Source organism: Galleria mellonella, unplaced genomic scaffold, assembly GCF_026898425.1.
Source record: "Galleria mellonella isolate WM207_F2 unplaced genomic scaffold, CSIRO_AGI_GalMel_v1 utg300, whole genome shotgun sequence".
Taxonomy (NCBI): domain Eukaryota; kingdom Metazoa; phylum Arthropoda; class Insecta; order Lepidoptera; family Pyralidae; genus Galleria; species Galleria mellonella.
The window spans coordinates 4,588,862-4,611,512 of NW_026442068.1; the positions used below are offsets into that span (position 1 = coordinate 4,588,862).

The following is a 22,651-nucleotide window of genomic DNA, read 5'->3' on the forward strand; positions in this document are numbered from 1 at the left end:
GGCGCTTTTTAAGGGTGTGATCTGTATAGTGAAACTGAACATTTTCCCTAAAGAAACATGAAAGTAAGAAAAAAACATAGGTCGATAAATGTCAAAACAATTTAAGCCAATTTTTCGTTTTTTTTTTCTGACTCAAATACCGATGATATGATTTCGATACATTTTCAATATGTGCATTTAATTTACATTTATATAAGAGTAGGATCTATTTAAAGATGGATGTGCGGCATCGTCCTATATAGAGGTGTACACGATATGACGTTGCCTGGAATCTGATTAGAAATTTTACAATATCATATGTTATTCATTCGATCAAATCAGACGTATCACAGCAAATTATAAAATCATCCTGTGTAGTAGTAATTAGTAGAGCAGCAAAATTATATTCATTGTTACATTCATATTTTAAAAAATTGCAGATATAAAACAAAACTTAGGCATTTTAATATGCATCGACAAAAACCAAGACAATATTTCGGAACTCTTCGAAAAATATCCTCTACTGTACGACGAGAGCCACCTAGTGTGGCTGGAGAACTGGTCGACAGAGACCTTGCGCGAAGTGCCCCGGCTCATTATCAATAGGTATTCGGCCTAATACTGATGCCTACACATATGCACTTGTGATTGAACGCACCATTGCACTAGATTCAGATGCAGGTAGGTAGTTTGTTTTTTTTTAATTATACAGGTTGTAATGGAATCGAAACCTAGCTATAATTATCATAATGAATTTGATCAGCTTTATCCGAAGACCATAGTCGAAATATGTATAAAGTATAAAAGTTCTCAATTCGTCTGCACTTTTTGTATATGTGATATAATATCTTCAATAATTTTAATTATCTTTTTTGTGTTCAGTATATTTTAAATACACTATTGGGACTTAACGCGATGAAAAATTTGCAGGTAAATAGTACCTTCATACCTGTTTCTTTATTACCGACGTTTCGACGTTGTGGTTACGACGTGGTGCAATCTGCGTTGAAACGTTTAAGTCCTGGTAGTATATTTAAAATATGTGTAAACAAGGTGAAAATTTAAAATTCAATGAGTATATTTTTTGTGGTATCATGAATTATTAACTTTCCATACTAAATTGACCGTTCATCTATAACTAACATGGATAAAATAGTACAAGAGACACAGAAAATTAATATTCTTTCTGTGTCTCCTGTAAAATTTTGTTTCTGAATTTATTTCGAATAAAATACAACTAAAAAGTAGTTGATGTTAAAATAAATTCGCAGCATATTGAAATAACACAAGCATTTTATAAATGTTAGAGTTATCGGTAGTTAAAGGTTAATATTTAAGTGTTGTTTAATTGACACAGTAAAATTGTTATGTGACTTTGTTAAATATTTTTAGTTTTAATAATTCGAATTCAAAATCCAAGTACAATGATCAGTCCCCTTATTGTACTTATACAAACTTATCTGTTGTATTATTATTTGTTCTTTTTTCTTTGTAAATAAAAATATCTTTCATTCAATCGGTTATATATCAATACTCGGTTATACAGTTCTCCTCATTACGTTGTTATGTTTTATACTCTAAATTCTTTTTTTACGGCATTCCAGGTATGAAACGTATATTGCAAATTGTGTTTATTGTAGGCTTATGAAGGAAAATCTATCGCAATCGAACAAGGATGAGGCAGAGCCAGTTCCAGTGGATGGATTCGTCAATATCTATGGCAGTATTGATTCTGAATTGATGCGCGCACCCTGCAGATATGTCAACTTTGTCAAGACTTACTACCGCATCGTGAGCAGAAAGAGGGATGCTCTACTTCAGAGACAGGGGATACTATCGGTATGTATACGGATCTGTATGTATAATTCTAATGTACTACATATATATATAATATATATATATATATATATATATATATATATATATATATATATATATATATATATATATATATATATATATATATATATATATAAAACAAATAATCCTTTGCAGTGTTTTGAAATAAAAAAGTAGTCTTAATGTATCAACTGTAATGAATTTATTATTTATCAACTGTTATAATTTATCTCCGTATATATATGCATATATACATATTATATAGACTAAATAAGAAGAAAAGAAAGTATCAAATAAACTAACTTTTCCCATTAATAATATTAGTATTTAAGAATATTGTATATCTCCCTTTATCACGTACATATTGTATTCTGCTTTTTTAAATATGGTATATGGTTTTATATATGGTATGGTAGTATATGGTTTTGACGTCAGAAGCCTTTGTGTACAACGAATGTAGCTTAGAGACTTGACATTAGAGAGCCACGTCTTTATACTAATACGGTAGGAAGGTGACAATTAGTGCGGTGTGCAGGCAGGCGTAGAGGCACTGCGTCGCGCCCGCAGTTCGGTACAAGAGCTGCAGCGAACGGCAGCCGTGCAGCAGGAAGAGCTGGGTGAACGGCGTGCCGCCGCCGCCGCCGCGCTTGACCAGATCACCGCCACCGTCACCGCCACTACCGACAAGAAGGACGAGATGCACGCGCTCAAGCGCAGCATACAGATCGAGAACGACAATCTGCAGATAAGGTACTTCTCACACTGATTCATTTTAATTTTAAAGTCTTCGATCTTTACTCTTCTGATGATATTTGTTTTTTATATAACACCCTTGCCAGTGCTGTGGTCAAACGCGCTCAGTTTTTGTTACAAGTACATTTTTGCTTTGAAGTACTCCTTAATAAATGGAACACAGATGTATAACGTGTCTTGCTTTGACAGTGCAATATATTGAAAAAGTGCCCAAATTTGTAGTCCAACAATATTTAATTATGACATTGTAACGTTTATGTTTATTAAAACTGTATCGTTTATCAGGAAGAAAGAAATTGAAGCGGAGTTAGCCTCTGTTGAGCCAGTTATAGCGGCTGCCCGAGCAGCAGTCGGCGATATACGTCCCGAGTCACTGAGCGAAGTATGTTACTGTTTCTCTAATGAAACTATGTATTTTTTTTTTTTTTTATTACTAAAACTTGTTTGATCCCATTATAAATTATTCTAAATATTAGACAAATATTAAAAAAAAAAAATAACTTATTATAGGTTCGTTCACTAAGAGCGCCCCCTGATGTAGTGCGAGATATTCTAGAAGGTGTATTACGACTAATGGGCATCGCTGATACTTCGTGGCATTCTATGAAGAATTTCCTATCTAAACGTGGAGTTAAAGAAGACATCAGGTAGGATTTTGTTGTACCGTTCGTTTTTGTTAATTTTACCTCACTTTATTATATATTTATTATATTTATATATATTATATATTTATAAGTTATTAATTTTTAATCTCAGTTAGACATTTATTCCTCAAAAGATGTTAATAGAGGATTATAGGATTATATAACATAGGATATTTAAATAGAAAGATAAATTCAAAACTTTATTAAATGTTAATAATCCCCTATATCGATAAAATATCTACATTCAATTAAAAACACTAGATTTAATTCTTTTACTCAACGGTAGCTTAATAAAGTAGATTTTTACGATAGGCCAACTGATTTCACCTGTATAAACCAATATAACGCAGATTGAGTTATCATTCTGTTCCTTGCCGCTTGTCCGCGCGGCAGGTGCCTGGACGCGAGCCAGATAAGCGCCGAGGCGGTGTCGTCGGTGCAGCGGCTGCTGGCGCGGCGCGGCGCGTCGTTCGAGCAGGCGGCGGCGCGCCGCGCCAGCGCCGCGTGCGCGCCGCTCGCCGCCTGGGTGCGCGCCAACCTCGCCTACGCGGACGCGCTCGCGCGCGTGCAGCCGCTGCAGGCGCAGCAGCGACATCTGCACAAGTACGCGCACCTACTCCATCTACGTTTACTACGATCAATGACAACGGATCTCTCTCTATTAGAAGAACATAATGGCTCTATATAACAATGTTGTTCAAGTGGCTCAGCATAGCGTTTTATATTTATTTATTTATTTATTCATAGGAAAACCAGGGCTATACTAGAACAAAAAAATACAGTTTAGGATCACAAAATAAGCCACTAATACCTTTTTACAAATAGCAACAATATAGATACAAGGCGCTGTACACAAAGCAACAAAAATAGGAGTAAACATAATGAAAAAAATGAACAAACTAGAGCGAAAACAAAAAAAAAAAAGAATGATGATGATTTATATAAAGTTTTTCTTGCATATATTTACTTTACACCATATTGTACTTTGTTCCTTTAGTTCAGTCCCACGATATTCTGGAGATAAAAAGTAGTAATACTATTGCTATTTGTATAAGGATGACACCTCCAGTGTCAACGTTTTTAGGCCCTCTTCACTACACATGAAGGTCTCTAACGTAACCGGACAATGAGAATCATTTTTAAATTTCTTTTTTACACGAGGTGTTGCTAGCGCCAGATTGAAAAAAAAATTTGAATATCATTAGTTTACTTTATAATTATATAGGAATTTGCAAGACGCAGAGGCGCAGTTGGCGGCGTTATCGAGTGGGCTAGAAAGCGTGGAGTCGCGCGTGGCGGCACTAAAGGAGCAGCTCGGGCAGCACACGCGCGACGCGGCCGCGCTGGAACTCAAGCTGGCCACCGCCACCGACACCATCGCCGCCGCCACCGGCCTCATCGACCGCCTCGCCGACGAGTACGACGCCTGGGAACAAGATGTAAGTGCTAAATAATTAGCACTTGTCAGTTAGTATCAGAGTTTTTAATTTCATGTAATTATTATCGGTTACTAGGTAGATTGCAACTAATGTACCCAATAAATAAACAAATAAATAAATATTGAACTAGACATAAAACATCTGACTTTGTTAGTTTGCTTATAATACTTATTATATTAATATACATTTTCTGATATTGAATTGTCGATAATACTCAATACAATCAATGTATACAATTACGTCAATGACATAACTTTTGTAATATTTTTAATTTATGTTCTATCTATAAAATATAAGATGATTCTGTAAAGAGGTTTGTAAAAGTGTATGTTGTCATAAATTGTTTTAGCTAGAACACATTTCGAAGGAAATAACAGAGTTGAATCCACGATCTTTACTGGCCGCTGCCTACATTGTTTACTTGCCACATATGACGGAACCGCAGGCAAGGTAAGTATAACAAATATTGCAAAAAATATTACTAACAAATTTTAGAAATTAAGAATTTAATATCAATTAAATGATTAAAATAAATAATTAATAATAATAATATAAATATATACGATAATTTAAGTCACTTATGCACATCGCCGTGTGTACTTCGGCAAAGAATGGCCCACCCCTTCTTTTCCCGTGGGAGTCGTAAGAGGCGACTAAAGGAAGGCGATGGATGGGCAGCAGCCTCCCTCTTAAAACATCTTTAAAAGCCTAACTGCGGTTGCCAACTCTCCTGCAAAGCGAGTTAACTACTGACAAAACTCTTCTTATGGAGAAGGCTTAAGGCCATAAGTCCAGCAGTGGACAGTTAACGGCTAAAATAATAATATAATAATGCACGTCATACAGAAATAAAATTATTATTTCTGTCTATACTAACGTCCAGTCCTTTTATAAGACATGCAAAATTGTATTGTTTTTCTTACTAAATTGCAGAGATTACATCAACAAATGGAGCGCTCTTATTGGGTTTGATGATCCAACATTTTCCGTTCCGAACTTTTTATCGACAACCGAAAAACAGCTCAAATGGGAGGCAGAAGGCTTGCCCTCTGATATGTCTGCTGTGAAAAATGCTATTCTGATTGATCAAGTGAGTTTTAAAGCGAAAAATATTACTAAATTGTTTAAATTATTCACCATGTAATTTGGCTAATACTACATAAATGGTGACGCAATGAATACTTTTTGAGTGAGTCCCTAGTTATAGTGGTTAATTTACATCGCGTTCGCGTGATTTGTAATCTAATTTGATAATGTACATATGTATGTACATACATGTTATACTACATTTATATAAATAGTTTTTTTTTTTATTTCATAATTTAGATCTTAGAAGGACAAAACTGTGGGTTCACGACACTGATCGTAGATCCTGACGGCGATGCGATCTCGTGGTTGAAGAATACCTTGGCCGGTGCTCCCTGCGAGTTTGTATCACAACACAGCGATAAGCTGCAAACCGCCGTTCAGTATGCAGTCAGGTATTGTATTATTACCGACTTTACTTACTATCAGTCTGTCTCAATTACTATGCTACATGCTATCTATGTGTACTAGTATGCTACATATTGACTGAACGTTCAATATTTTAAAATCTTTATTGTTGTTACCTTTTAACAGACTAGTATTTAAGTATATGTCATCGCACCAATGTGAGACTCATTACAAAAGTTGTCTGCTTTATCTTACTTTTGTTTCTAACGTTAAACGTTAACATCAGCTGTGCTTGAAGTTTTAAAGGATATAGTAGATAAATCACAGAGGACAACTATATAATTTTCAATAATGACAACGTTGGAGAGGTGAAAATAACATCACAATATATTCTATGATCTTTATAGTGCTGTTCAGGTCTACAGGCTACTTTTCATCAAGATACCTATTATAATTTTTTAAGTCCCACAGTTTCAATGCAAGTTAACGACAAGGCAGAAAACTGAGTGTTTTAATCCACATTATAAACCATTTTGTGCTGGTGTTTGTGAAGAAAACGGTTGTGCAGAATAATTTTAGTCATTATCATATTTATCTCTGGACTGATTTTGTAATCTACGAGAATTTATTTGTGTTTCTCAGTTTAATTGTCATGTTTTAAACACTTATTTATAAACCCTCAGGTGAATCGTTGGCTTGTATGACATTTCAAGTTTTTTTTTTTTTTTTTTTAAATATTGTGTATTCGTGTGCAGGCTGGGCCGCGTGTTGGTAGTAATGGATGTGGAGCAGTTGCACGAAGCGTGGGCGTCGGTAGTGTGCGGATGGCGGCAGATGGCGGGCGGGTCGCGCGGCGCCGCGCGGGCTCGGCTAGTACTGGTGTCGCGCGCGGCCACGCACCGCCTGCCGCCGCACGTCGCCGCGCGACTTTCAACCGTACACTTTGCGGCGCGGCTCGATCCGCTCACAGGTTTGTACTTTGGATTATTATCGTTAATTACAGCCAAACATAAATCTATAAATAGGACGTAATTATTTTTATTTTTCGTAAAATGTCTAATAATAAGAAAATGAAGATAATATGATTACCACTGAAAAGCAATGTTGTTTTATTTGTCGATAAAGTTCGTCGATTTAATATTCCTCTTGAATTTATATTATTATTCTTTTTAAACTTTCTTTTAACATTCCCGTATTTATTTTAATGCTCTTCTTGCTGATTACAAATGTAATAAGATATCGACGCTGTAGTTAGCTGCTCGAGTTCAATACAATATAACTTCGGATATTAATGTAATATAATTCGGATAGTAATGAGTAGAGTTTCCAAGCTTATGTCTTTTTTCCTCTAGTGTCTTTGCAGTCAGTCCATGAGCAGACAATTTTTTTTTTATACAACTTAGAATGGTAAACAAGCTGATGGTCTACCTGATGGAAAGTGGTAACCGTCACCTATAGATATGAGCAGACAAATATTTATTTATAAAATAAATTTGCACTTCTATATTCCAGACCGATTAATTTACTACGCGTTACAACAACAAAATCCCGATGTAACTGAAAAATCTAAAGAAATCAAGATGACTAAAGCTGTTTTGCAGAAGCAGCAGCATGAATTGCAGGTACGAGAAATACTGTTTACATTCAAATCTATTTGACTATGTCTTGGTATGAGAAATAACGAAAAGTATTTCATTATTTTCTTTTTTACTATTCATTCGCTTTTAATTAATTCATAAATTGCAGTTTCTAGTGAACTTTTATATTTTACGGAGTTCACACTGACTAAGCCCGTATTACGAGTGACGACGTTACAGCATATGTTTCATAGCGTGTTCACGACATGGTCACAGGAGAACCTCCTCCGCGAGCTGTCGACGAAGAGCGACATCCTGCACGACGCGGGCGTGCTAGCGTCGCTGGACGAGACGCGCGCGACGAGCGCGACGACGGCGGCGGCGCTGGCGGCGGCGCGCGAGCACGAGGCGCGCGCGCACGCCGCCAGCCGCGCGCTCGGCCGCAGCGCGCGCCGGGCCGCGCGCCTCGCGCTGGCCGTGCGCCGCCTGGCCGCGCGCCGCGCACTGCTCGCGCTGCCGCTCGATGTCGCGCTGCACGTCTACGCGGACGCCGTGCGCACGCGACCGGTTAGCATTCACCGCCCCTCTTGACCCGACTTGAGGCGGGCACGTCTACAGTTGTAGACGTTACCAACAGTTATTGACCTGTACCTTTACATTATGTTAACTCTGGATACCATCAGGATTAACTCTTAGTCATTTCGCCACGCCCTGATTTTATCCTCATCGTTTTATCTTCCACTAGTACGCCATCATTAGTCACTATTATAGTATAGTATAAATAATATAGTTCCTTAAAAAGTCATTAATATCCCACTGTTGAGCACAAATTTCCTGTTCTTGAAGAGAATTCTTACCTATTATTACCACGCTGACCTAGTGACTTGGAACAAGGTCTATACTTTTTATATTGCCTCTTACAATATTCTAGACACGAAAAAGAGTGGTGCCACGTTGTATACTTATTCCGATTCCACATAGAATTTCGTGCAGTAAACGTAATAGTGTGGAGTATATATAATGTATATGTACAAATAGCTACTAATGATGGATAACCATCAAATCTTAATTGAAACATAGAAACAGGGCTCCTGTTTCCCAGTGGCATCTTTGTAATTATATTCATTTAATGCTGTTCAAAGGACCCGAAAAACATTAACGATGAAGAAGTTATCAAAATTGTAACAAAAAGGATCATAGAGAGAGTATCATTGGCTCTCCATAAGAAGGACAAATACATCGTGATACTGCACTTGTTGAAAGAAGTTTATGATGAACAAATACCTCATAAGGTAATTAGTTATTAACAATAAAAAAATATTTACTTCACTCTTGCCACTTTACTATTTTATTAACTGTATTTTTTTTATTGTGTATATTTAATTCTGATTTTGCAAGACATTAAATTATAAACAAACATTGTTTAGTTAATAGTTTTGTATCTTTTTCAGTTATGGCAAATATTTATTGGAAATTTGGTTATTGAAGATCAAACTGTTGTAGATGAAATCAAAAAGAGCTACTCGTGGATACCTAACGAACTCGTAGATAAAGTCGCTCAAATAAAGGTATTATACATTTAGTTCGTATAAGATTTTTCCTTCATATTCATAAAACTGAGCACTAAAGCAAGAAATGAGCACTAAAGAAAAACAAGTTTACTAAACTTTTAATGTTTTTACGAGTATCATCTTTACTTACTTATATATCCTGTTTCAGGTAACGTGTGAAGAATTGTTTAACAAATTATCCCTGAATAATGAGGAAATTTGGCGAGAATATTTGAGTTCTGGAGACCCAGCGGTGATAGCCCGTTTGCAGCTGACGCCGTTCGAGAACGCGGTCGCGGTGTCGGCGCTGAGACCCGAGTCGCTCTATCGGGCTATAGTGACGGTCGTCGATCATTTCTTAGGTAAGTATCGATTCGATATCGATTAAATTGCGAGCTAAGCCTTGTTAAATTGTGAAGCTTACCTACACAACATTAAAACTAATATCAAAGAAGCGAAAAGAAAGGATCCAGAATTTGATAGTTTACGGTAAATTTTTATGTTTTATTTTAATGTTTATGATTATGCGATGTATGTACTTGTATATAGCAGCGTTGGTTTTATACATCTACTTTTTTGGGACCTCATGCTAGTAAATCTCGACTCGTATGATTAGATAGACATAGAGATAGATACTCTTTATTTTTTTTCTCCATAAGATTATAATAGTAAACCTATTGTAAATACAAATAAATAATAATAATTAATAAAATAAAAATAATTTTATAGCATAGAGCGACATATTTAAAATCTGGGACTTTTTCCTCGATTAATAATGTTTGTTAGTAATATGTACTACCAGTCCCATTGCTAGCAATATACCCTGTCAGGTCGACCTCCACGTGGACCCTCCTGGAAATCATCATGCTGAATTCCAGGTATATTCATCACAATGGGCTAACTGACCTGCTGTTTCATTCTCACTTATCATCCCTCATTAGTGCTCTGCTAGTGTATATAGTTAGCGCAGGCAGGGCTATCATTTCATTATCATCTATTAAAAAGAAAGTATATAGGCGCGGGCGCGACGAGCGTGGACCCGGTGCTGGCGGCGGTGCGCGCGGGGCGGGGCGCACGCGCTCGGCCGCTGCTGGCGCTGGGCGCGCATGTCGCCGACGTGCTGGCTGCGCGCGCGCACACGCTGCACCAGGTACGTGCAATTAATGCTTTAGTAAACGCATACCGCCTATATAACGGATTGTGTTTTTATTTTATACAACTTAGAATGGCAAACAAGCTGACGGTCCACCTGATGGAAAGTGGTAACCGTCGCCTATAGATATGAGCAGTACCATGGACATAACAGAGTATACTGTTTCGCTATGATACCCCCCATGCGTTGCCATTCCTGAGGACTCATGTTATTCCTCTGTACCCTGTAAATTAAAGACACGCCATATCCCACCCTTCAAACCGAAACACAGCCATGCAAACACAACTGCTTCACGGTTGAAACACGAATGGGGCAGAGGTACCCAAGCAATCAACTTTTGTACAAAGTCTCCCTCTGGTGTTTTGAAGAACTCTTCGACATGATGCCTACAGACATCTTTCATTAACGCAGTGCTCGCTATCAGCAGGGAATCCATCCTCACATCCTAAAAGAATAATCATACACACCACGCTTTCAGAGGACCTTCCTCTCGCGAACACTTCGGTTGTGGAATGATATTCCTTCCAAGGCTTTGCCTAGACACGACAGCATGTGGTTCTTCAAAAAGGGCGTATTAAGTTTATTTATATATATATATATATATATATATATATATATATAGAGTACAGTATTGGCAAGTTAGCTTTTCTTAATCTCATATGAGAATATTTTTGTCAGTTTTTCGCACATATATCTACGTAAACAAAACGAATATTCAAAGGTGGGCATAGAGGAGGGACGGGCGGCGTGGGAAGCGGCGGTGGAGCGGACGCGGCGAGGTGGCTGGCTGTTGCTGCTCGTCGGAGCCTCGCCCTTCACGCAGGAACTGCAGCATTTCATCGACGACTTCATACAACGCCCGGTATATTTACATCCTTATATTAGAACATCATAGAGCATTAGCATCAGTTTTTCTTAGAAGCATACGTCCATCGTACTTAATACCTTAATGGAAGGTTTCTAAATCACTAAACACTAAAGTGTTATCAATTAATATATTAATGTGTTAGTTGAGCTTATTTTGTTTATATTAAGTAATAATTTTATGTTAAATACATATAAGCTAACGGAACTAAGTATGTTATTTTCTGCATACAAACATATAGAAATTCATATTGATGACAGCGGTCGTCTAATATTATATTTGTCTCACGATATATATCTGTACTAATATAATAAAATGGAAAATTTTGTATGTAATTTGTGATGGATAAATTAAAAAAAAAAAAAACTACAAAACTGATTTTAAATTATCTTTCACCTATAGAAAGCTATATTATCAGCGAGTAACATAGGCTATTATTATTTGTGAAAATTTTATCTATCTGTGCGATTCTGGGCCGGATTGCTAGTCCGAACTATAATAATAAATTTAATATTTCAGGCTGAAGATTTTAGCGACGAGTTTCGTTTATGGATAGTTACAGAAGAGCGTGACATTCCACCACTCATATCCAACGCTTGCATAAATGTTATTCTTGAGGTGTGTATTATTGCTATTTAAATTTCTTTATTTATAAAAAAACACTCCTACAGACCTATTTTAACTTACATATTAAGTATATATTATATACTAGTAATTTAAACAATAATTTATTCGAATTGATGTTATTTTATTTTAACTACTACACTATTTTGTCACATTCATTAAAATTGAGAATTTAGTATAAAAGAAAGGGACAAAACAGTTCAATAACTATAATAAGTTTATGAGATGTTGATGTTGTTTAAAGAGATTAATATATAATTTGGGGGTACTTTATTAGCTTCAGCTTTTATCGATAATATAAAAATACTGATAGCAACCAGATATTTTTATAAATATTTATATAAATGAGAGGCTTGTACATTTATTAGGCTCCGCGTCCTGGCTTACATCCTATATGTACGTTTTCTAGTTTCCCATAACACAGATGTTTTGGTTTGAGAAGTAAGCAATTTTTTTTTTAAGAAAACAAATTGTTCATATGAACACAAAGTGCCTTCACTTCGTGTTCACTTGAACGATAAAACATCAGGCCTTATGAGAGCGACCAACTGAAAAGAGAATGTACTATTCTCAACGGTTGGTCTCACTGTGTCAACCCTCTGTCTTTTCACGTTACGTTTGAAGTATCTGTGTTTATCTTTATAATTTATAATTACTGTTGACGCGTGCACGATGCGTGCGTGTTGCGCGCGTGCAGGCGGCGGCGGGCGTGAAGCACAACGCGTTGTGCACGGTGAGCGCGTGGGCGGCGTACCGCGGGCCGCCGCGCGCCGTGCGCCTGCACGCGCTGCTCGCGCTCTTCCACGCGCTCGCGCAGGAGCGCCGCGCCTACATACCGCAAGGTACCCGGCCTCGTTTTCTGCGCTAAGGAGATTATTATCTATCTTCATAATTTATTATTTTTTACACTTTATTAAATTTTTAAAAAAGTAAGGATTTTTACAAAAGTTTTCAATGACGTGATCATCATCATCATCATCATGTCAGCCTTTAACTGACCACTGCTGAACATAAGCCTCCCCCGTGGTTGGTTTTACCAGTAGTTGCCACGCTTGGTAGGCGGATTGACAGTCGCAGTTAGATTTTGGAGATATTTTAAGAGGGTTGTTGCTGCCCATCCCTCGCCTTTCCTATGTCGCCTGTTATGACACTCACGGAAAAAGAAGGGGTGGCCTATTTTATACCGGCACCACATGACAGTAACGTGATGTTGATATAAAAATAACAGTAATATTTATACTCCCATTGCTAGCAATATATAAGGTTGGCCTCGAAGCAGTTTCTCGTGATTACTTTCTGATAAATTCATCTCGATGAGCCAGTTGACCCACTTTCATTCACTGTTACCGCGGCGGTATATACCGAAAGCGCAGGCAAGATTACTAGTCCACTATTATCCATTAAAAAAGCGGCAAGCAACTAATGTCGTTTGGGATGTCATACGTGTCAGGGTGGAGCCAGTGGTACGCGTGGGGATGGGGCGAGGCGAGCGCGTGCGCGGAGGTGGCACGCGGCGGCGGTGATGGCGGTGATGGCGGCGAGGCGCGGCTGCAGGCGGCGCGAGCGCTGTGCCTGGCGCTGTACGAGGCGCGGGTGCCTGCGGCCGCGGACCGCGCCGTGCTGGCCGCGATGCAGCGCGCCTGCCTGCACGACCGCGCCTTCGGCCACCACTACAGCCCGCGCGGCCTCCGCGTCGCCCTGCCCAGCGCCGACACCTTGCAGGTTCCGTTACGCACGCGCTGTGCCATCCGTTTCCAGTCACAATAAAAAAACCGATGAATTGATTTAATATTTTGAACTTGTTACTAATTTCGTTTTGAAAGTATTTCTGTGATTTTATCTATCAACAAAAAAAAATATATTTTAAATTATCACGAATTTAGGGAAAAATAGTTTTGCCACAGAATTATGTATTAATCATTCAAAATATCGGTTTTTGTAAAATCACCAAGTTTATACAAGTTGTATAAATTTGTTACCAAACAACGCAAAATATCGGTTTTTGTAAAATCACCAAGTTTATACAAGTTGTATAAATTTGTTACCAAACAACGCAGCACAATTGATACTTTTTTTTACATTAAAGTCGATTCTTAGATGCCATTATAAATTTACTTTATTATAGTGCATAAAACAATAATTCCATGAAACTATCTAATTGAATTAATAGATGAAGAGATAAATTTAGAGAAGTGGCGCCTCATTTTTTACATTTATATTTATTTTTACTATGTTTACATATATTTTAGTATTTTGAATGGCTTATAATTAACTAATTGTAATAAAATTGGAAAAAAAACATCTCGCTGTTATTCTAAAATTTAAATGAATTAAATTAACTAGATTACATTTTATAATGATACGTAAAATAAATTTCAGGCGTACGTGCCAGCGTTTGAAGCCTTACCCGACATCGACACGCCACAGTTGCTCGGGCTGCCAGCTAACTGCGGCATAGCTTGGGAAAAGAAGGCTGCTAGCGACATTATAGCTGGACTTAAAGGTAGCGCCCGTTATGATACATATTTATGTACTTTATGTAGAATCTAATCTTAAATAAAATAGATCAGATTAAATAGATAGATCAGCTTGTAATGTGTAGGATAAAGCTATCAATATATTTTACTGTATAAATTCACTTTATGTTCAATTCTATTGGCTAGGTGAGCTGTGAAACATGAAAACTTCCTAGCTCATTTCTAGGTTGCTAACTAAATTATCTTGATTTTAGTCAAATTTTAAACAGATTTTAGTTGATTGATAACTTTTATTATATTTATAGAACTAAGTACAACAGACAAAACTAGCGAAGATGACACTGGAGATGGATCGTCGTTAAAAACCTTGTTGTCACTTTGGAAGAAATTGATGGCTGGTAATCCACTTTTGAAAGGAGACTACGTCGTAGAAAATGTATGTACGATTCATTTGATAGCAAATCATTATATAATATGAATTAGTAAAAAAAATATAAATGTCTTTCTGTATACTCGTACTTGACATAATTAGTAAACAATCTTGACATGTATTTTTATTGTACTATGCCGCTCCCGTTAATACAATAAACGAATGTTTAGATATTTTTTAGTCAGTCATGCTTAAACATCTCAACGAAGTTGAATGAAATTTGATACGCAGACTATACTCTAGATCGACTAATAGAATATTTTTAATCTAACTCACGTGAGCAAAACTACAGCGAAATAGAGCTAGGTAGATTTAAACGACGAGGATGCTAATAACTTTATTTGTCGTCCCGTATGCTACAGTATGAGATAACAATATCAGCGGGCGCGAGTGCGGCGCGCGGCACGGACGCGGCGGAGAGTGCGGCGGCGCGGTGGTGGGGCGGCGCGGCGGCGGCGGAGGCGCGGGACGCGGGCCGCGCTGCGCGTGCGCTGCATGCCGCGCTCGCCCGCGCACGCCGCCGCCCGGCTAGCGCCCTGCACAAGGTGCGTCTGTGTTAGCGATGCTCGAATCCGAATCATTTTGTTATTCGAATTATAATAATAATAATAATAGCCTTTATTAACAATCTTACAATATAGTTATAATAATTTAGTTATTTGTTTGACACCGGTACGTGAAGATTGTCTTGCTGTCCAGCATAGGCCTCCTCTAGAGTTCGCCACTGAATGCGATTCTGCGCTTGTCTTTTCCAGGTGTGTCCCGCTATTTTTTTGATATCGTCTTCCCATCTACGACGCTGTCTCCCTTTTTTTCTCTTATATTGTCTCGGACACCACTCTATAATATCCTTAGACCATTTTTCTTTATTTATTCGAATTAGTAACGACTAATTTTATAATACGATGAATGAATTAGTAATATACTAATTTCCGTATTCGAATATTTTACTAATTAGTAACTAATTACAACAATGTCTTTTCTGTGAATCTGTTTACTACTAAGTTCATTTTACAGTCTATATCCATTACTATTACATTATCATGTTAGTAAAAACGACGACGAAAAGCCACCTAGTACTGAAATATCAATTTCGTAATACGTTTTGTAATACTTTCGCAATTGACTATAAAAATTTTATTTCCTTTTATCGAAAAAATGTATTTTTTAGGAAGATATTAAGAGAAAAATTGGAAAAACGTAAACGTCCCATTTTTCCTCAAACAAACTGTTCCTACTGTCACTGGACTGGCACTGGCACAGCTTTTTACAAAATGACTATAATGTCTAAACCTTAGATTATATAGATAGAGTGTCTCCATAGAAATGCTTCGACAAAAACGGGTCAATTTTTTCGTACAAATTTGCGCAATAAATAGTTATGAGTATCTTTATAATTTCTATATTTATTTTGTCTTATAGTTCTGCATCTTTTTAATGCGTAAATACTTAATTTATTTATTAAATAATATGTCAAGGTGCATTTTATACGTAAATACATAGAATACTGATAAAATTAACGAGTCAGCTAATTTAACAGTTAGCTGACAAAAAGGTGACTCGTTTTTGAGGCTCGATGCTCTATCTATAAGTATAGTTTAAGGTCTAAAAATTATACTAACTACAACATATGCGAGTTGTAAGTATAAAGCCTTGAGTATGACTGTGTAGGTTCCAGAAGAGTGGCAGATGATATGGGCGGGCCCGGAGGCGCCGGTGCAGTACGTGAGGGAGCTGAGCGCCCGCGCCCGCGCCGCCGTCGAGCGGCTGCGTATCGCGCCTGCGCGCATACCTGCAGGTAATACCCTTCGTCTTGTACATTTATGCCATTTCCAGGCATTTAAGTCGACATACGAAATATATATCACTAGTTTATAGACATGACTTCGTCGACGTAATCAGAATACGTCAATTAACCGGGATAAAGAGTAGTATATCCCCTTTTCCACTTTATGATATGTGTATATTAGATGTCATATTGATTGGTAAAGCCATTAAGATGCTAAGTGGTAATTACATTTTCACATTTCATATTTATAATATTATATTACTATAGACTAGTATAAATATAAAGCACTTTTACTTTAAATAAATAATAACAAATATCAAATATTGTTTAGATATGTATTAGATTAGGGATTCCCAGAGTGATCGATAACGATCTCTTGGCATCGAAAACGGTTTCCCAGGGGTCGAAATAAACGAAAACTGATTTTGGGGGTCATTGAGGTCTATTATTCGATCCCTGTTAATTAACACAAACTTTTTATCTTTCCTTTGCGATTATAATGTTTTTTTTTTAGTAGTATTTTATATTACAAAAAAAAAAACCCTAGAAATAGGATTTTTAAAGTAATTTGGCTATGAAGGTCTTAGTTGTCTATTGCCCTAAATAATTTTGGAAAAGGGGTTTGTTGCCCTAAATAGTTTGGGAATTTTAAATGCATTTTCGAACATTTGCTATCGTGTTATAAAGTCCACCATGCTAGTGTAAACTATAAAAGCGGCCGGTAGCTGTAGCGTGTGCTTGTTGCGCGTGCGCAGAGCTGGACGTGCGCGTGTGGGTGCGGGCGGCGCGCGCGGCGGCGGCGGCGCGGGCGCGGGCCGCCCGCCGTCTGCAGCGTGCGCCGCACCACCTCGCGCTCGCCACCCTCTGGGATCCACCCGCCGGTATCTATGTTACTGTAATACTTATAACATAAACACGTTTTAAGGAATGTAAATTTTAGACTAAAAAGTAGACGATACGACCTAATCATGCTGCAATATTAATCAGTCAGCGATGTTTATTGTTAACTTTTAATTTATTAATATCGAACTGAAATTTTGTTAGTCAATCGAAATCAAATGTTACTTAACAACATATCGTCATAGTCGTAGAATACTGACGGATCTTTATATGTAATCTTTGTCAGATCCGACCTTTCTGTTAAAAATATTAATAATTCAGCTAACACGCACGCACGCACGCACGCACGCACGCATGCACATACACACACACACACACACACACACACACGTACGTACATGCACACGCACGCACATAGTACGTAACATCTTCACATTTGGTGATATAATATATACACACGACATCAATGTCATATATGTGTCATGTGTAGATGACAGTCGGCGTGCAGAAGGCGTGATAGTAGTTGGGCTGCGTCTGAGCGGCGCGGAGTGGCGAGCGGGCGCGCTAGTGGCCGTGTCGGCGCAGGCGGCGCCGCACTGCGCCGCGCCGCCGCTTCTACTCTACTACGTGCCACAAGCTCAGGTAGGTCCCGTCCGGCTTTACTTGATTAACGCTGTAACTGTTTAGAACTCACCTGACAGGTATGATTTCTTTTGGGGGCTCAAATCCGCCCGCAGTTAAAAGTGCCAACGCTACATTTTATATAATCGAAGGCGCCGCTTTTCTTAACGAAGCAAAAAAAGCAAGGTACTTGTAGAACACAATTTCCTGTTTTAAGTTCGAGTATTATCTGTAGTAACTATCTATGAAACATGTTTTACCAGAGGGAGACTTTGTACAAAAGTCGTTTGCTTGGGTACCTCTGTCCCATTCGTGTTTCAATCGTAAAGCAGTTGTGTTTGCATGACTGTGTTTCGGTTTGAAGGGTGGGATATGGCGTGAATTTACAGTGTACAGAGGAATAAATAGCATCTGAGTCTTTAGAAATGGTAACGCATGAGAGGTATCACGGGCGAAACAGTATACTCTGTAATGTCCATGGTACTGCTCATGTCTATAGGCGACGGTTACTACTTTCCGTCAGGTGGGCCGTCAGCTATTTTGCCATTCTAAGTTGTATAAAAAAAATTTCATCATTTATAAGAATATTATGTGACGCTGCTGTTTTTTAAGTACCAAAATGTTCAAAATGACAACAAAATGACGACCCATCTTATGGTAAGTGATAACTGTAGATAGTGGTCATAGACATCACGGATACACTGTGACGCCTATGCAAAATAAGTCAATATAAAAACAAACAAACATTTACGAAATAAAAGATATACGTGTATATCAGTGACAACTATATGTATCAAAAGATTACGTATTATTTCAGATTGTCTTGTTCTGGTTTTCTAATTCTAGAATTTACTGCAAATTTACTATCAATGGCAAAATTTTATGACGTTTCTTGCAGCGACACTTTTTTATCTATCAGGATTGATAGGTGCTATTTCAAATCAACTACGAGTATATCTGAAATTACTATATTCCTTTAAATACTATCTAAAATTAAATCTGTCAAGATTATATCAAACAAATATGTCTATAGTAAAGTCTGCATGTACATATTCCCTTCGACTCAGTGCAATGTATATATCGATGATATCTTCAAGCGGTATTGAACCCTATATATACCGCTTATACAACGGATTGTGCTCAGAGGAACTGTTCGATATGATGCCTACAATCAATATATTCAACTTATGCTAAATGGTCGCGTACAACGCGGTTTCAGAGATGCTTTCTCCCACGAACACTCAGGTTATTGCCGATCGAGAGACTACAGCATGGGGTTCTTCAAAAGGGGGTAAAGAGGTTTCTTCAGGGTCGGCAACGCGCGCGTAAATGTATTGCAGGCGTTCATAGGCTACGGTAACCGCTTACCATCAGGTCATGCTTGTTTGCCACCACAGTGGTATAAAAAAAAAAAAAAAACATATTTATCTTCAAATTACCTATATATCGCTGTTAGTGATACACAAAATATATTCAACATGCATTCCATTCTTTTTATTATCCTATCAATAAAATGATTGAACAGATTTCTCATACATTTTATACGTAATTGAGCCCAATTTATATACAGTTTTTAAAACTTCATTCAGAATCAGTCAAACGAAGACCGCAGAGATCGTGAGCTATTAGTATCTAGCTAGCATCAAAAACTGTTGGGGGGAAAGGAATTGTTAGTAATGGGGTCTAACTGCCCTATTACTAGCAATATACTGTTGTAAATAGCAGGATGCAGTAATAAAACATATATGTATTTGAGATATAAAATAATAAGTTTAGTGAAAAAAATACAAGACATGTCTTATAAAAATCTGACAAAGAACAAATTGTTCTAAAAAACCTCAGTGTCAACAACCAGTATTAAAACTCCAACATATACTCTATCAGGTCAACCTCCTCGTTGTTCCCTTTGGAAACCATTTTGATTGAGTTATTATTGAATTTGTCACGATGGACCAATTGACTCTTTTCACCCATTCTCCCTCACTATTGTCCCACCTATGTATGCCAATAACGCAGAAGGGATTATCATTTATGAATAAAACCTAAAACTGTTCTAATAAATATTATCATGTGTATGTTCACTTTGTGCCATTTTTTATTTAAATATGCTTGTTCACCATAGTGGCTGCTGTCGGCATATTTTTTGTTAAACGTGAAAATAGAATAGGAACCCCGCCTGTGTTCTTAGTATACGTTGACAGGGCGTCAGGAAGATATAATAGGTAAGAATGAAATCCGTTCAGTTAGCCCACTATGACAAATTTACCACGAATTTATCATGATGGTTTCCAGGGGAACCGCTTGGAAGATGACCTGATAATTCTCTTCCTTCTATTATATATATAGTTGCATTTATCGATCTCAGGGTTACATATTTTTTTTTACAAAGGAGAGCACGGTAGTGGGATTTGAGGGTATGGAGAGGGCGGAGGACGCGACACTGGAGGTGCCGGTGTACAGTAGCGAGGCGCGTGAGGAACTGGTGCTGTCAGTCCGCGCCCCACTCGCGCGCTCTTTCCCTCGCGACGAGGCGCTACTCAACGCCGTGGCACTTTTCATCGCCCCTGTCGAATTAATCTAGGACTATGCACTGTTTGTCGTTTTGAAGCAAATAAATCACTACGTACTACTAATTTAATGTTTTATTTAAAAACTTTGTTTCCCACAATATGCCGTACCAAATCTGCGCCGTCACATTCCAGTTAAACTTTTATATTTTTTAAACCCAGCAATCGTCGTACGTCGAAGAGGTAGTTAGTTAATTTCTTCTTTTATATCTATAGATATTTACTTATTCATTCTTTCATTTCTTTTTCAATAAAGGTACACATGGCGGACATAACACCTAAAGGCGTTCTCTACTAGTTAACCATGGGCCAAACAGATGTTTGAAGACGGTACATTGAATTAAAAGGGAAACTGAATATCTGAATGTGACAGAAAGTGATCTCTGACTACCCCTCATCTAATGGTATCTGTTATTTATTTATTTATGTAGAATATAATATCGAGTGGAGGCAAATATAATGGACACATACAATGCAGTTTATTTATATATGTATATATATATTTTTTTATATTGTAAATTTTTAATGAAAAGTTTTGCGACTGACTCTTGGCCACAGCAGAATATCAGTGTTTTGCTCTTTTAAGGGCAAAGCAATAAACTGAGCTGTGACCATTTTGTGTTACTATGGCACACGCATGAAGGAATGTTAACAAAGGAGATTGTTAGATTATGTATTTTGTTTTTGTATTTTTTTTTTATTTGTGCTTTTTTTATTTTTATTCTTTTGTCTCTTTTGCTGTGTATTACGTGTATGTTTTTTTTTATTGTAATTTGTGTGCTGTAAGTAATGTAAATAAATTGTCTATCTATCTATCTATCTATATAAAAACACTAAGACTAATTTAAAATATTGAATATATATAATCTATATAAATAAACGAAAATATATATAAAAATCATCATCATATCAGCCATTATCTATCCACAGCTGAACATAGGCTTCCACCAATATGCCATAGAGAACGGAGCCACTACAATGTATTTGAGATCGTCATTCTATCTAGTGGGGGGGGGGGTCGTCCTGCACCTAGTATATAATATAATATATACTTACTACTTTTACTTACTATTCCATTATCATCCATTAAAAAAAATACGATTACTTGGATTGAGTCAGCGTTACATGTTATTACATGTTCAGTCGTTTCACGAATCATCACAAACATCCTTATCTCTTGAAGTCTTATCTCTCTTATTATATTCGTATATATCTAATATAACTTATCAATTTGATACTAGCCATTGTCTCCTAAATTCTGAATTGAAACAATCACACAAAAGAAATTCTATTTTGTTATTGTAATTTAATTATTTATGAGTACCCCGGCATAGAATGGGCCATCCCTTCCTTTCTCGTGGGTGTCGTATGAGGCGACTAAGGAAGAGCGAGGGACGGGCACCGGCATCCCTCTTAAAAGATCTCTAAAAGTCTAACTGCGGTTGCCAAGCGTAGCAACTATTAGCAAAATTCCCGTTATGGGGAAGGATTATGTCCAGCAGTGGACAGTTAACGGCTGAAATAATAATAATAATATAATAAATATAATTATATTTTTTAGACAATTTGGAAATTGCTAACTGTTGTCTCTAGAACATATAATATACACTATAGATCAGCACCATGGATCAATAATAGTCATTATCTTTTTTTCATAAAAAGTTTATTAAAATACAAATTATTCTAATTACAATGTAATCAGATTCAAATGTCATTGAGTACAAGAATTATCAACTTTCATTATAACCAATAATAAGTAACCTCCTCTTACATTTCTGATAAATTATTATAGTCTAGTTATTTCTAGAACTGTATTTTTTAGAATTAAATTATCAAAAATTTATTGCAATTAATTGTATAGAATTATTTGCAATAAATATTTGACGTAACATGAATTCGCTTAGCTATCCTGCTTCTTCCATTTACCATGTACTTATTTTGTCAGTTGATTATTCTCATATTATCAAATCTTTATAGTTAATACAAATCATACCCACCTACTTATACAAACAGACATTGTCTGTGCCTGCTTATCTCATATTAATTTGTAACTAAGTATTATAACAAAAT

At 37.1% G+C, this 22,651-nt stretch overlaps 1 protein-coding gene across 4 annotated transcripts in view; it reads left to right on the forward strand.

Annotated features, from left to right (window-relative positions):
* The window catches only part of LOC113523498 (cytoplasmic dynein 2 heavy chain 1), a 77,525-nt gene extending 56,878 nt beyond the window's left edge, over window positions 1–20,647 (forward strand). For 2 of the 4 annotated variants that reach the window (XM_052895680.1, XM_052895682.1), the window contains 28 exons: window positions 420–585; window positions 1,620–1,818; window positions 2,354–2,568; window positions 2,857–2,953; window positions 3,082–3,218; window positions 3,609–3,818; window positions 4,441–4,654; window positions 5,004–5,104; window positions 5,588–5,744; window positions 5,981–6,135; window positions 6,844–7,058; window positions 7,601–7,710; window positions 7,942–8,232; window positions 8,808–8,957; window positions 9,117–9,233; window positions 9,385–9,577; window positions 10,232–10,365; window positions 11,090–11,230; window positions 11,753–11,851; window positions 12,555–12,699; window positions 13,308–13,579; window positions 14,237–14,360; window positions 14,640–14,770; window positions 15,127–15,309; window positions 16,436–16,562; window positions 17,309–17,434; window positions 17,884–18,035; window positions 20,404–20,647. In XM_052895680.1, coding sequence (XP_052751640.1) covers window positions 420–585; window positions 1,620–1,818; window positions 2,354–2,568; window positions 2,857–2,953; window positions 3,082–3,218; window positions 3,609–3,818; window positions 4,441–4,654; window positions 5,004–5,104; window positions 5,588–5,744; window positions 5,981–6,135; window positions 6,844–7,058; window positions 7,601–7,710; window positions 7,942–8,232; window positions 8,808–8,957; window positions 9,117–9,233; window positions 9,385–9,577; window positions 10,232–10,365; window positions 11,090–11,230; window positions 11,753–11,851; window positions 12,555–12,699; window positions 13,308–13,579; window positions 14,237–14,360; window positions 14,640–14,770; window positions 15,127–15,309; window positions 16,436–16,562; window positions 17,309–17,434; window positions 17,884–18,035; window positions 20,404–20,595 — 4,553 coding nt within the window. In that variant the 3' untranslated portion in view covers window positions 20,596–20,647. Of the gene's footprint in view, window positions 1–419; window positions 586–1,619; window positions 1,819–2,353; window positions 2,569–2,856; window positions 2,954–3,081; window positions 3,219–3,608; window positions 3,819–4,440; window positions 4,655–5,003; window positions 5,105–5,587; window positions 5,745–5,980; window positions 6,136–6,843; window positions 7,059–7,600; window positions 7,711–7,941; window positions 8,233–8,807; window positions 8,958–9,116; window positions 9,234–9,384; window positions 9,578–10,231; window positions 10,366–11,089; window positions 11,231–11,752; window positions 11,852–12,554; window positions 12,700–13,307; window positions 13,580–14,236; window positions 14,361–14,639; window positions 14,771–15,126; window positions 15,310–15,446; window positions 15,520–16,435; window positions 16,563–17,308; window positions 17,435–17,883; window positions 18,036–20,403 lie in introns of those variants that run through there. The other 2 variants (XM_052895681.1, XM_052895683.1) reach the window with 2 other exon arrangements.
* The last annotated feature ends 2,004 nt before the right edge of the window (window positions 20,648–22,651 follow it).